This window comes from Sturnira hondurensis, unplaced genomic scaffold (assembly GCF_014824575.4).
Source record: "Sturnira hondurensis isolate 20B ecotype Veracruz unplaced genomic scaffold, ASM1482457v3 Scaffold0014384, whole genome shotgun sequence".
Classification (NCBI taxonomy): Eukaryota; Metazoa; Chordata; class Mammalia; order Chiroptera; family Phyllostomidae; genus Sturnira; species Sturnira hondurensis.
This window is the reverse complement of record NW_028087015.1, coordinates 36,463,382-36,475,637: the sequence shown is the minus strand read 5'-3', so window position 1 is coordinate 36,475,637 and position 12,256 is coordinate 36,463,382. Positions and strand designations below refer to the sequence as shown.

General features: G+C 43.2%; 1 protein-coding gene across 1 annotated transcript in view; it reads left to right on the top strand.

Annotated features, from left to right (window-relative positions):
- Positions 1 to 12,256, top strand: part of ADAMTS12 (ADAM metallopeptidase with thrombospondin type 1 motif 12) — a 213,689-nt gene that overhangs the window by 189,303 nt on the left and 12,130 nt on the right. Inside the window, exons 21-22 of the mRNA XM_037063137.1 lie at positions 2,574 to 2,717; positions 8,941 to 9,100. Of these exons, the coding sequence (XP_036919032.1) occupies positions 2,574 to 2,717; positions 8,941 to 9,100 (304 nt within the window). The remainder of the gene's footprint in view (positions 1 to 2,573; positions 2,718 to 8,940; positions 9,101 to 12,256) is intronic.

Genomic DNA, 12,256 nt, shown 5'->3' with positions numbered 1-12,256 from the left:
GCGTGTGTGCATGTGCCTGTCTGTCCGGACCCGTGTCCTCTGTTTCATGAGGGCCCACAGCCTGCTGGGTCTTCGCCCTACTCCAACACGTGAAAAGAAGTTCACCATTCTTTGGGGAAGTGTGAGGATCTAGCTTGCCCATAGGCAAATGTCTCAGTGGATAAGCATACTAGTCCCAAACACATCCATGCGTGGTGGGAAAAAGAGAACAAAAGAGCCCAGCCTATTCTGAGGGTGTCTGTGATCTGGGTGTCTTACCTGCAGGACCTGGTTTACCTCTCACAGCAGCTTGGACCGGAGGCTGCGTTAATTCCATTTTATGGTGCAGACTGAGACACGAGCTCACGCAGCCAGAAAGTAAACCAGCGGAGGACTAGTTCAGGCCTAAGGCAGACTCCAGTGCCTGTACTCTTTCAACTGCAGACCTTAGCCCAGTGGGCACTGAGCAAAGAGTGGGCTGAGGAACAAGAGTAAATGAAGAACAATTTTGGAGGAAGCTACCATGGGCCAGGGAAGGGAGGGCAGAGAGCACAACTGTAGGATGCGGAGTTTGGGTCACGCTGTGACCCAAGACTGAGTCCCGTAAAAGCTACCGACTATCTACTGGGTCACACAGCCACGCTGATCTCTCAACCTCTGGGCCAATACCTGGTGTTTTCTGGGGGCAGCAGCCAGCCCTGCCCCCTTTCTCCTGCTCCCCGCCCAGCTCTGGAGAACAGGAAGTGCCTGCTACCCCATGCTCTGGGCGTGGGCCTCCGGGCACTCGTGTTCGCTGAGCCTGATGATAGCTTCCAGAAGCCTGGAGTTTGCAGAGGAGCTTGGATTGCCTTGTCAGAGAGATGGCATTTGTGGGTTCTCACAGATGAGCCATTATGGTTGTGAGAGAGAGGTATCCTTTATACTTCCTCAGCAGCTCCTGCAAGCCCCAGTCATGAGCCTGTACCTGGAACACTGTTCCTGGAAGGCCTCCTACCACCCTCCTTTGTAAACTTCTCTGTTCAGAGCAAACCACAAAGTTGGAAGTCTTCCCTCTGAGGCTCCGAGCAGTGGAGATGGAAAGTGCAAAAGCCAGTTGGGTATATCCTGGCAGCCGTCGGGGCACTAACGTGTTGAGGTGCTTTCCCTGAGCCGCCATGATGCTGCTCTGTCTACACAGCGTCTCGTGCCACGTGGGGATGCCCCGGGCCCCTGCAGTGAATGGAGCCAGCCAGGCTGCTGCATGAGAGATGCCTCTCAGCCGTGGGACTGTCTGCTTTCCAGCGGGTCTCAAACTTTTGTGCCTCAGAATCACCTGGAGGGTTTGTTACCACACAGGTGTCTGGGCCCCACCCCTAGAGTCTCCTATTCAGGGGCCTGGGGTGGGGCTTTAAATTTTGCATTTCTAGCAAGTATCCAGAAGCTGCTGGAGCTGATGGTCTGGGGACCACTCTTCAGGGACCCCTGGTTTATATCTCCTTTGTCCCTTTTTCCTGGGGAGGACTCCCTAGGGGTCCCAAATCTATATGCACACGTGTAGGTTTACGCAACAGTCCCAATTGTGGGATTCCTCTCCTGTCCTCATACAATTAAAAACAGAGTGAATAAATGGGAAAAAAAGTCCAGTTGACTCTCAAGGTTGGAATGTTGGGAAAGCAACAGGTTAGTTTTTTATTGAGCGTGAAGGGTTAATTGTGCATCATTTCCACTTTCTGTGGTACCCGATGTGATGGGCAAGGTGTTGACAACATATTTGTTTTGTGGTAGAGGTTGTTACCTTGCCCTAATTAAGACTTTTCAAAGTACTAGGTTTTTCAAAGTACTCGACCTGTTTTTCAAAGACTTGCTGAATTATTTCATTTCCTCCTAGAAACTTCAGGAAAAGGAGACAATGTATCCTAAACGATATTTTGGTGAGCGGATACCTGACACATCTGAGCACCCTGTCAGCTCGGGAACCCAACTTCCCATTTCAGGTTGATTTTGTGAGCTTTGCAGTCAGTGCATCGGAACTTGGACAAACCTACCAGTTTCCTCACTCGTAATAGAGACAGTTTAATTCTCAGCTTTCTGCGGTGGGGAAGGAAGACCGAGTCCCATTGTAACAGGAAACGAACAAAATTGTACTGCAGATGTGCGCGCTCCCCATTTCAGCTGTCTGAGCTAATCGTAAAAAAGTCTGCATTTTACACTTTGATCTCTAGACTCCGGTGCCGAAGGCAAAAAGGCAGGTAACAATGTCCATTCTGGGATGATGACTCATTTAGATTTTTGACCAGAATTCCTTCCATTTGACCTGTTATTTGATGTTCAACTATTTGGCATCTTCTGCTTTTTTCTCCTGCTCCTGTCCTCAGAATGTCCGTTGTTGATCTCCCTCCTCTTTATTCTGGACAAACTGCCCACTGTCGTGTGAGACGGCTAAGTGGCCACTGTAAGGGAGCCGTCACAGCTGCCGCAGGTTCCAGGGCAGATGCCAATGCCCTTAGCAACGCTGCGCACCACAGACACAGTGCTGACAGGACTCTTCCCTCGTCACTGCGGACATCACCCTATAGTTTTTACCTAACCTCGTCCCTGTCCCCGTCCTATGCCAGTGCTCCAGGTCCTGCGGAGGCGGAGTGCAGGAGAGGGCGGTGGCTTGTCTGAGAGGCCTCTGTGATCCGGCGAAGAGGCCCGTGTCCACTGCAGCCTGCAACGGGCACCCCTGCTGCCACTGGGCCCCTGGACCCTGGGACCAGGTGAGTCAGCGGTGTGCTCTTCAACTTGGTCTTTTAAACAAGCATTTGTCTCCTTTTGATTTCAGAAATAATGTGTGTATTCACTGAAAGCGTTCAGCGTGTCCATGGATTCACAGGGCGTTTCTGTCTGTTCTAGTTCATTTTCTTCTGCTGTTGGATAGACCCGAGTCTGCTGAAGTTCACTCCTGGTTGACACAGTGGTCAATGTTCACTGTCTTGGGTTCAGAAGCGAAAAAGATCAGAGACTCTCAAAAGATAAAAGATTGAATACCAGAATTTTCGATATTTTACCAGAGGTGCAAAGCCTAAGGGAAGGCAATTTGGGGCCAGAACATCTTAACGCCTCTGACTGCGATTCCCGTTTGCTCTGACTTAGAGCAAACGGGAATCGCAAGTGCCCTCAAGTTTGAGGTCAAGCCCAGCCTAGTGAGTTCCAGGTCTTTTGTCATCCACAGGTTAATTTGATAGGTGAACAGCCAGTCTGATGGAGAGACAGGTAAAATAATTAAACTGCAGATGAGGGAAAGACTTATTATTATTCAGAGTTTATTGTATAAATAAAACTATCAGTTTATTAATAAAATTATTAAACTTAATAAAATTATTGCATGACAGATTCAGCTGTCACTATAACTTGCCCTACCCTGAATGCTCTAGAAAATAAAAACTTGAGGCAAAATCGATCACTTTATTAGGAAATACAAGCCAGGGAAGCAGTTGGGATTAAAAAATGGGGGGTGGGGAGCAGTCAGGGAAGGGGGGCATCAGACACGTGATGGTGCATTACCAGCCTGACCGTTTTGGTAGTAGGGGCAATTGGTTACTCACCCTAGAAAGGTCTTATGTCAATAAAAGTTGCATGAACCACTGCCTCTTGGGGCAGTTTGTCCAGGGGCAGGAAGAGAGAAGGCTACTGGCTTCTGTCTCCCAGCACTGGCCGCCCCTCAGATGGCTATCCGGGGTTAGTCACGTGTGGGCAGGTGGTACCGTTCTCAGGTCGCACTGGCAACAGGAACGCCCAGGTGGAGGTGAGAGGCACACCACTGGGCACGAGGTACAGCCCAATGGGCTGTGCTTCCATGATGCTGGTTACTGTCTCAGCTGGGGAAGGTCAAGGGCCCAGCTGGGGAAGGGGGAGCACAGATTCCCCGATATACCGACCCCTCAACTACAAATAGTTTTGAAAGTAACTTGTTCTTATGTAAGTGTATTTTGGTGGTTATAATTATAACATAGGCCAATGTAGTATTTTGCCAGATATTTAGAGGTCACTGTATTCTTCTTAGCAATTCATTGTTCATAGCTGTATAGGCGCCCTCCACTCCCGTGAATAATTCGAATATTCACATGTACTGTTTTCTTTTGGTTTTTACTATATTTATATTGTTGTTTTCATTGATCATTCTTCTTATACACGTGGGCTTTTTTACCTGGAACATATTCTTTTTCTTTTTTTATTAAATGTATTGGAGTGATATTGGTTAAGAACTTTAAATGAATTTCAGGGGTACAATTTTATGAGATTTGGACACTCTATTGTGGACACCCCACCCGAAGTGCAGTCTCCTTCCATCACCGTGTGCTCGGCCCCTTCACCCCCTTCACCCCCTTCACCCCCTTCACCCCCTTCACCCCCTTCACCCCCTTCACCCCCTTCCCTCCCTTCCCTCTGGTAATCTCTGTTGTCTGTACCTATAGTTTGTTTTTTGGTTTGTTACTTTCAGTTTATATCCAGCACCTAAACCAACTCATACAGTCCTTGTCCTTTTCCGGCTAACCAACTTAGCACGTCCTTAGCTCCATCCACGTTGTTGCAAACGGCAGTATCTCCTTTTACTTGCCTGAGCAGCACGCCATTGTATGTGTGCGCCCCATCGTCTTTCCCAGACCTCTGTCGAAGGACCCGAGGTTGTTTCCACGTCTTGGGGATTGTGAATAGTTCTGCCATGAACGTAGGTAGGGGTGCGTGGATCTTTACGAATGAGTGTTTTCGGATTTTTTAGATAAATAGCAAGAAGAGGGACTGCCAAGTCCTACAGTAGCTCTATTATTAATTTTTTGAGGAGCTCCCATACTGTTCTCTGTAGATGTTGCACCAGTTTACATGTTCACCAGCAGTGCCCCAGGGTTCCCTTTCCTCCATGTCCTCTCCAGCACTTGTCTTATTGATAACAGCCGTTCTGGCAGGTGTGACGTGGTATCTCATTGTGACTTTGATTTGCATGTCCCTGTGGTTAGTGATGTGGACCATCTTTTCATCTGTCTGTTGGCCATTTGTATGTATTGCTTGGACAAGTGTCTGTTCGGGTCCTCTGCCCATTTTTAATCAGATTTTTTTGTTGTTGATTTATATGAGTTCTTTATATATTTTGGATATTAGCCCTTTACTGGAAGTGTCATTTCCAAATATCTTTGCCAATTTGGTTGCTTTTTTGCTTTGTTAATGGTTTCTTTTGCTGTGCAGAAGCTTTTTAGTTTGACATAATTCCATTCATTTATTTTTGCTTTTACTTGTCCTTGCCTTTAGGATTGAATTCACAAAAAACCCTCGAGATCAAGGTCCATTAAGTTTTGTTCCTATGTTTTCTTTTATGTATTTGATTGGTTCAAGTCTTGAATTCATTTTGAATTAACTTTTGTGTGTGGTGTCAGATAGCAGTCTCGTTCCTTTTGAGTGTAACTTTCTAGTTTTCCCAGCACCATTTATTGAAGAGGCTTTACTTTCCCCATTGTGTGTTTTTGGCTCCTTTGTCAAAAATTAGTTGCCTATGTAAATGTGAGTTTATTACTGAGTTCTCAATTCTGTTTCTATCAGTTTATGTGTCTGTTTTTCTGTCAACACCATACTGTTTTTATCACTGTAGCTTGGTAGTACAGTTTGAAATCAGGGAATGTGAAACCTCTGGCTTTGTTCTTTTTTTCTCAGGATTTTTTGGCCGTTGAGAGTCTTTTGTGGCTCCATACAAATTTGAGAATTCTTGTTTTATTTCTGTGAAAAATCCTATTGGAATTTTGATAGTGACTTTATTAAATCTTTATGTTGCTCTAGGTAATATGGCAGTTTTAACCATATTAATTCTTCCAATCAATGAGCACAGAATATTTTTTCATTTTTCAGTGTCATTTATTTTAACTATGACATAGTTTTTAGTGTACAGTTCCTTCATCTCTTTTATTAACTTTATTTCTAGATATTTTAGTCTTTTGTACAATTATAAATAGCATTGCTTTCTTCATTTGTCTTTCTGATTTTCTTAAAAGATTTTATTTATCTTTAGAGGGGAAGGGAAGGAGAGAGGGAGAGAAACATCAAAGTATGGCTGCCTCCTGTGGGTCCCCCGCCGGGAACTGGCCCACAACCCAGGCATGTGCCCTGACTGGGAATCGAACCTCGATCCTTTGGTTTACAGGCCCACACTCAATCCACTGAGCCACACCAGCCAGAGCTGTCTGTTTCAATATATAGAAACACAAGTTTTTATATATTGATTTTGCTCCCTGCAACTTTACTGTATTTGCTCATTGTTTCTAATAGTTTTTGTGTGTGTGTGTGGAGACTTTATGTAGAATTAGCCATCTGCACATAGCAACAGTTTTACGTTTTCATTCCCAATTTGAATGCCTTTATTTCTTGCCTAATTTCTCTAGCTAGGACTTCCATACTATACTGAATAACTGTTGAGAGCAGCATCCTGTCTTCTTTCTGTTTTACACCATCAAGGATGGTGTTAGCTGAGGACCTGTCGTATATAGACTTTATTCTGTTGAGGTACTTTTAATATCCATATTATTGAGCCTTTTTACCTTAAGTGGATATTGTGTCTTGTCAAATGCTTTCTATGCATCTATTGATATGATCATGTGATTATAATCTTTTTCTCACATGGTGTATCACACTGATTTGTGCACATCACACCATTCCTGCGTTTGTGGAGTGAACCCCACTTGATCATGATATGTGACCCTTTTAATGTGTTGTTATATTTGATTTGCTAGTATTTCATTTAGAATTTTGTATCTGTTTATCAGATACTGGCTACCTGTAATTTTCTTTTGTGTGTGTTGTCTTTGCCTGGTTTTGGTATCAGAATAATGTTGACCTTGAAAATTGAGTTGCAAGTATTCTCTTTTTCAAAAATTTGGAAGACGTTAATAAGGATTGGTATTGAACTTTCTCTGGGTGTTTGTTAGAATTCACCAGTGAAGCCATCTGGTCCTAGACTGAGGGGGTTTTTGGAGGATTCTGATTACTCTTTTAATCTCTTTACTAGTGACCAGTCTTTCTAGGTTTTCAACTTCTTCATAATTCACTGTAGGAAGGTTGTACATTTCTAAGAAGTTGTCCTTTTCTTCTGTGTCATCAAATCTGGTAGAATAAAGGCTTTTATAGATTTCTGGTTTAAGCCTTTGTACTCCTGTGGTATCCTTTCCAACCGTGCTCTCTCTCCTCTCCTTAGTGTGCCTAGCCAGGGGTTCAGTTTAATTATTTCAAAGAACCGGCTCTTGTTTTCTTTTTTTCTATTTTTGTTATCTATTTCCTTTATTTCCACTCTGCCTTTTATGATTTCATTTCTTCTACTGACTCTGGGCTTCATTCGTTCTTCTTTTTACGGTTCCTTAGGTGTGGTATTAGATTGCTTATTTGGATTTTTCTTGTATCTTGAGGCAGCCCTGTAATGCTCTTAACTTTCCTCTTATTACCCCTTTACTACATCCAAAAAACTTTTGGTGTGTTGTATTTATATTTTCATTTGAGTCTATGAATCTTCTGATCTCTTATTTCTTTGACACAATTGTTGTTCAGTACCGTGCTGTTTGATCTTTATATATGAGTGGTTTTCCAGCTTTACTCTTGAAGTTAATTTCTAGTTTCATATAGTTGTGGTCGGAAAATCTGCATGGTATGATTTGGGCCTATTGATTTTTCCAGAATTTGCCATGCAGCAGTTTTGGGGTTTTTTTTTTTTTTTTTTGGCCAAGCAATCAATGAGGATTTATTGAATGTCAGGTCGTGTTTAAGACTTACCCAATTGCCATTCAGGACAATAAAAGAGGAGCTGGTTTCTGCCCTCTGAGAGATTGATTGTATAAGAAATATGATGCTAAAAGTCATAAAACTTGAAACAGAATGCAAATCACAAGAGTATATGTGGTTCGCAACAGCCAAAATGTGGAAGCTACCCACGTGTCCATCGATGGGTGCATACACAAAATGTGGTGCACACATACAATGGAATATATCCCACCTTAAATTCTGGCACACATTATAACATGGAAAAGCGTTGAAGACCATTATGCCTATTGAAGTAATCAAGTTACAAAAGGACAAATATTGCATGATTCCACTTATGTGAGGTACTTGCAGCTGTCAGATTCATAGAGACAAAAAAATAGGTGCTTTCCAGAGTCTGGGAGCAGAGCTGGGCGGGTAGGAGAGGAGACATTATTATTTGATGGGCACAGAGTTCCCATCGGTGAAGATGAAAACATTCTAGAGGTGGACAGTGGTAATGACAGAACAGCAACATGAATGTGCTGAAGGCACTGAGCTGTATACTTTCAAGTGGTTCAATGGCAAATTTTATGCTTTATGTATTTTACCACAATGCACAGAATTTTTAAATGCACACACATGGTACGTTCGGACACATTTTCCTGCATCTCCAGGAATCATCTTGTCCGAGCTGCCTTCACAGACCGGCTGTTTGCAGGCGGCTACATTGTGACCTGACAGTGGGACCTTGTCTGTTAGAATGACTGGAGACCAAACGGTCCCACTAGGTCCATCCAAATTTTCTCCGTTCCCCCAGGGTTTGCCTCCCCACTTCCCTTTTTATCCTACTTTTTCTTTGGAGCTCTGTTCCCTTCCTCACATTTGCTCTCCAGCCCCAAATCAAAACTATTTCAGAGAAACTGCATTACTGAAGCACCAGGGTCCAGATAGGATTTTTTCCCCATTTTACTTGTAATTCAACCTCTGTACACATTCCACAGAGAACCCAACCATAAATTAAACAACTTGAGTCGACACAATCTATAGCATAGATTCTTCATGAATTCTCATCTCCAAACGATTAGTGCCTTTATTCTGCGACTCCAACAAGGTTGCTTGATCATCGAGATGTTTCCCTACTTGACCACCGAGAGTGAGGGGCATTCTGCTGGCGTTCCCAGCTGAGTCTGGGGAAGAATTCTGACTTTTTCATGCGCCCCTCTCTTCCAGTGCACCGCTTCCTGCGGAGGTGGCTTTCAGAAGAGGACTGTCCGCTGTGTTTCCTCGGAGGGCAATAAAACTGAAGGTCAAGACCAATGCCTGTGCGATCATGAACCCAGACCTCCCGAATTCCAAAAATGCAACCAGCAGGCCTGTAGGAAGAGTGCTGGTGAGTGAATGGCTTCGCACAGGGGCAAGGGGAGTTTTTCACAAATAAGTGGTCCTGCGTGATGCAATTTCTGCATAGTTTTAATCAGTCCCCTTTACTGAGCCAGGAGTCTTAATGCCGGAGGGGCCAGCCAGTGTCCCTGGGAGGAAGCTGCCTGACCTGGTGAGGTTTGACTCCAATTCTCTGAGTTTTCCAAAAGCAGGTTCACACTGATGTCATCACACCCAGATGAGAATCACTTCTCAAAGCCTTTTCAGAGACACTCCAGCCCTTCTCAGAAACCATTCAGTCAAGTACAGAATGGCCCTTCCTGTCAATCTTGCACACTGTCTCAGGTTCCACACAAAAAGACTCTGAGAAGCAAATGTGTGTGCAAGGGACTCATTAAGAAAAACCTCCTTAGAAAACCATCAGGGGAGTGGGGGAAGCAAGACAGAAGAGGGAGCAAGCACAGCCAGGCTGCCATCTCCGGCACAGTCCAGGCTTCAGCCCAGCCCCCCAGGGGAGCTCCAGGGTGTACGTTATGTCTCAGTTGTCTGCTCCTGAAGCCAGGGAGCTGGGCTGTCCCACTCTTCAGGCATTGGCCAACGGGTACCCCAGGGGAAGTGACTTTGTAGACCTTAAGGCTCTTTGTGTGCAGAGACAGAGCAGCTTCAGTAGGCTGTGGGGAATCCTCCGAACGAGCCAGAGTCTCTGGGTATTAGGGGCTAAAGAATGGGGACATTGGGACTTAATGTGGGGGTGAGAGGACACATAGACATGGACCAAAAAATCCAAGGAGGGAGATCTGAATGCTGAAACATGGTTGTTGTCTATTACAGTCAGCATTCACTTTCTAAGAGCATCCCCATTGAAATGCTACGTGGTTACCTTTGTCATGGGAAGTATGCTTAGATGCAGCTTGGAGAGGTTTCGTGGCAAGTTTGCGATTACACGGCGGGGTGATGTCTGAGCCAGAATGTCAAGTCAGGTCTCCTTTCCACTTTTCATGTGCCATAACTCCTCAGAGGTGGAAAGAATCCAGCTTCGGAATCACATAGCAAGAGTTTGCATCCCATAGGAGCCCCTTTCTGTCTATGTGAGTTTGGCAAGTTATTTGACTTTCTGAGCCTCAGTTTTCCTTTTGGGACAAAATTAAAGAAGGTGAAGGACCTGTACACTGAAAACTAAAAGACATCAAAAGAAATCAAAGACATCAAAAGAAATGGAAAGATTTAGAAATCCATGAGCATTGAGTAATATTGTTAAAATGCTCATAATACCCTGAGGAATATTCAGACTTAATGTAATCCCTATCAAAATCCTAGTGGCATTTTTCACAGAAATAAAAGCAAAAAATTCTCAAATTTGTACAGAACCACAAAACCCTTTGTAGCCAAAGATATGCTCAGAAGAAAAAAAAAAGAACAAAGCCAGAGATATCATATGCCTTGACTTCAAACTATACTACAAAGCTGCAGTAATCAAAACAGCTTGGTATTGATAGAAAAAAAACACTCACAAACTAATGGAACAGAATTGAGAGCCCTGAAATAAACCCACACATATATGGGCAATTACTACTCAACAGGGGAGACAAAATCATACAGTGGATAAAGGAAAGTCTCTCAGTAAATGGTGCTGGGAAAGCTGGAAACTCACATGCAAAAGAATAAAATTAGACTTCTACCTGACACCATACACAAAAATTAACTCAAAAATGTATTAAAGACTTGAATATAAGACCTAATCAAATAAAATACATGGAAGAAAACATAGGCACTAAACTTACGTACGGATCTTAATCTTAAGGGGTTTTGCAAACGACCTCAAAGGCACTGGAAGTAAAAGTGAAAATAAATGAATGGGACTATATCAAACTGAAAAGCTTCTGTACAGCAAAAGAAACCAACAAAACAAAAAAGCAACCAAACACATGGGAGAAGACATTTGGCAATGACACTTCCAATAAGATATAATGTACACCCTGGAGGTCCCCTGGGGGGCCGGGCTGAAGCCTGGACTGTGCCGTAGTTGGCAGCCTGGCTGTGCTTGCGCTCTCTTCTGTCTTGCTTCCCCCTCTCCCCTGATGGTTTTCTAAGATTTTCCTTAATGAGTCCCTTGAAAATGTGTATTGGCACCTCAGCACCTACTGCTGCAGACCCTAAGATACCAGTGCCAGATTAATAGATCCAAAATATATAAATAACTCATACAACTCAGCAACTAAAAAACAACCCAATTAAAAATGTGCAGAAGATGTGAATTGAAACTTATCCAAGGAAGACATACAGATGGCCAACAGACATGTGAAAAGATGGTCAACATTAGTGATGTTGGGAAATGAAATTTAAAACCACAATGAGATACTATGTCATATTGGTTAGAATGGCAGACAAGAAATCAGTGTTGGGGGAAATGGAACCTCATACATACCCATATGGTGGGAATGTAAATGCTACAACCACTGTGGAAAACAGTATGGAGGTTTCTCAGCAACCCCTCTTTCAGAGAATTTTGAAAACACTTATTTGGAAAGTGTTCACTGTATTCACCCCTATATTCACTGCAGCATTATTTACAACAGCCAAGACATGGAAACAACCTGAGTGTCCTTTGACAGAGGACTGGATAAAAAATAAAAAGAATGTGGTATGTATATACAATGGAATACTACTGAGCCATAAAATGGTGAAATATTGCCATTCCACAACATGGATGGATCTGGAGAGTATTAATCTAAGTGAAATAAGATTGGAAAAATGGCAAGAACTGTGTGATTTCACAAAGCAACAAACAGAAAACAAAAAAGCTCATAGATGCAGACAGTGGAATGGTAGTTTTCAGAAGTGAAGGGGAGAATATGTAATGAGAAAAGGAGACTAGACTTTGGGTGGCGGGCACACTATAGAGTATACAGATGCCATATTATGAAGATGTGTAAATATTTAAAAATAAAATGTTGAGGCAGTAGAATCCTATGTTGTATTGATTTAATTTATATAGCTGAAGTAGCTGCACCATCGTGGTGGAACGTGCCTGGTAATATCACTTATTTTAAAATCGGTTAACTGATTGCTGGATAATATAATCTTCAATGATCAAAACTGGGTTAAATGCATCCCTGGAATTTTTTATCTTGAATCAAAACATGGAAGAGATGGCAATTAACAGTTG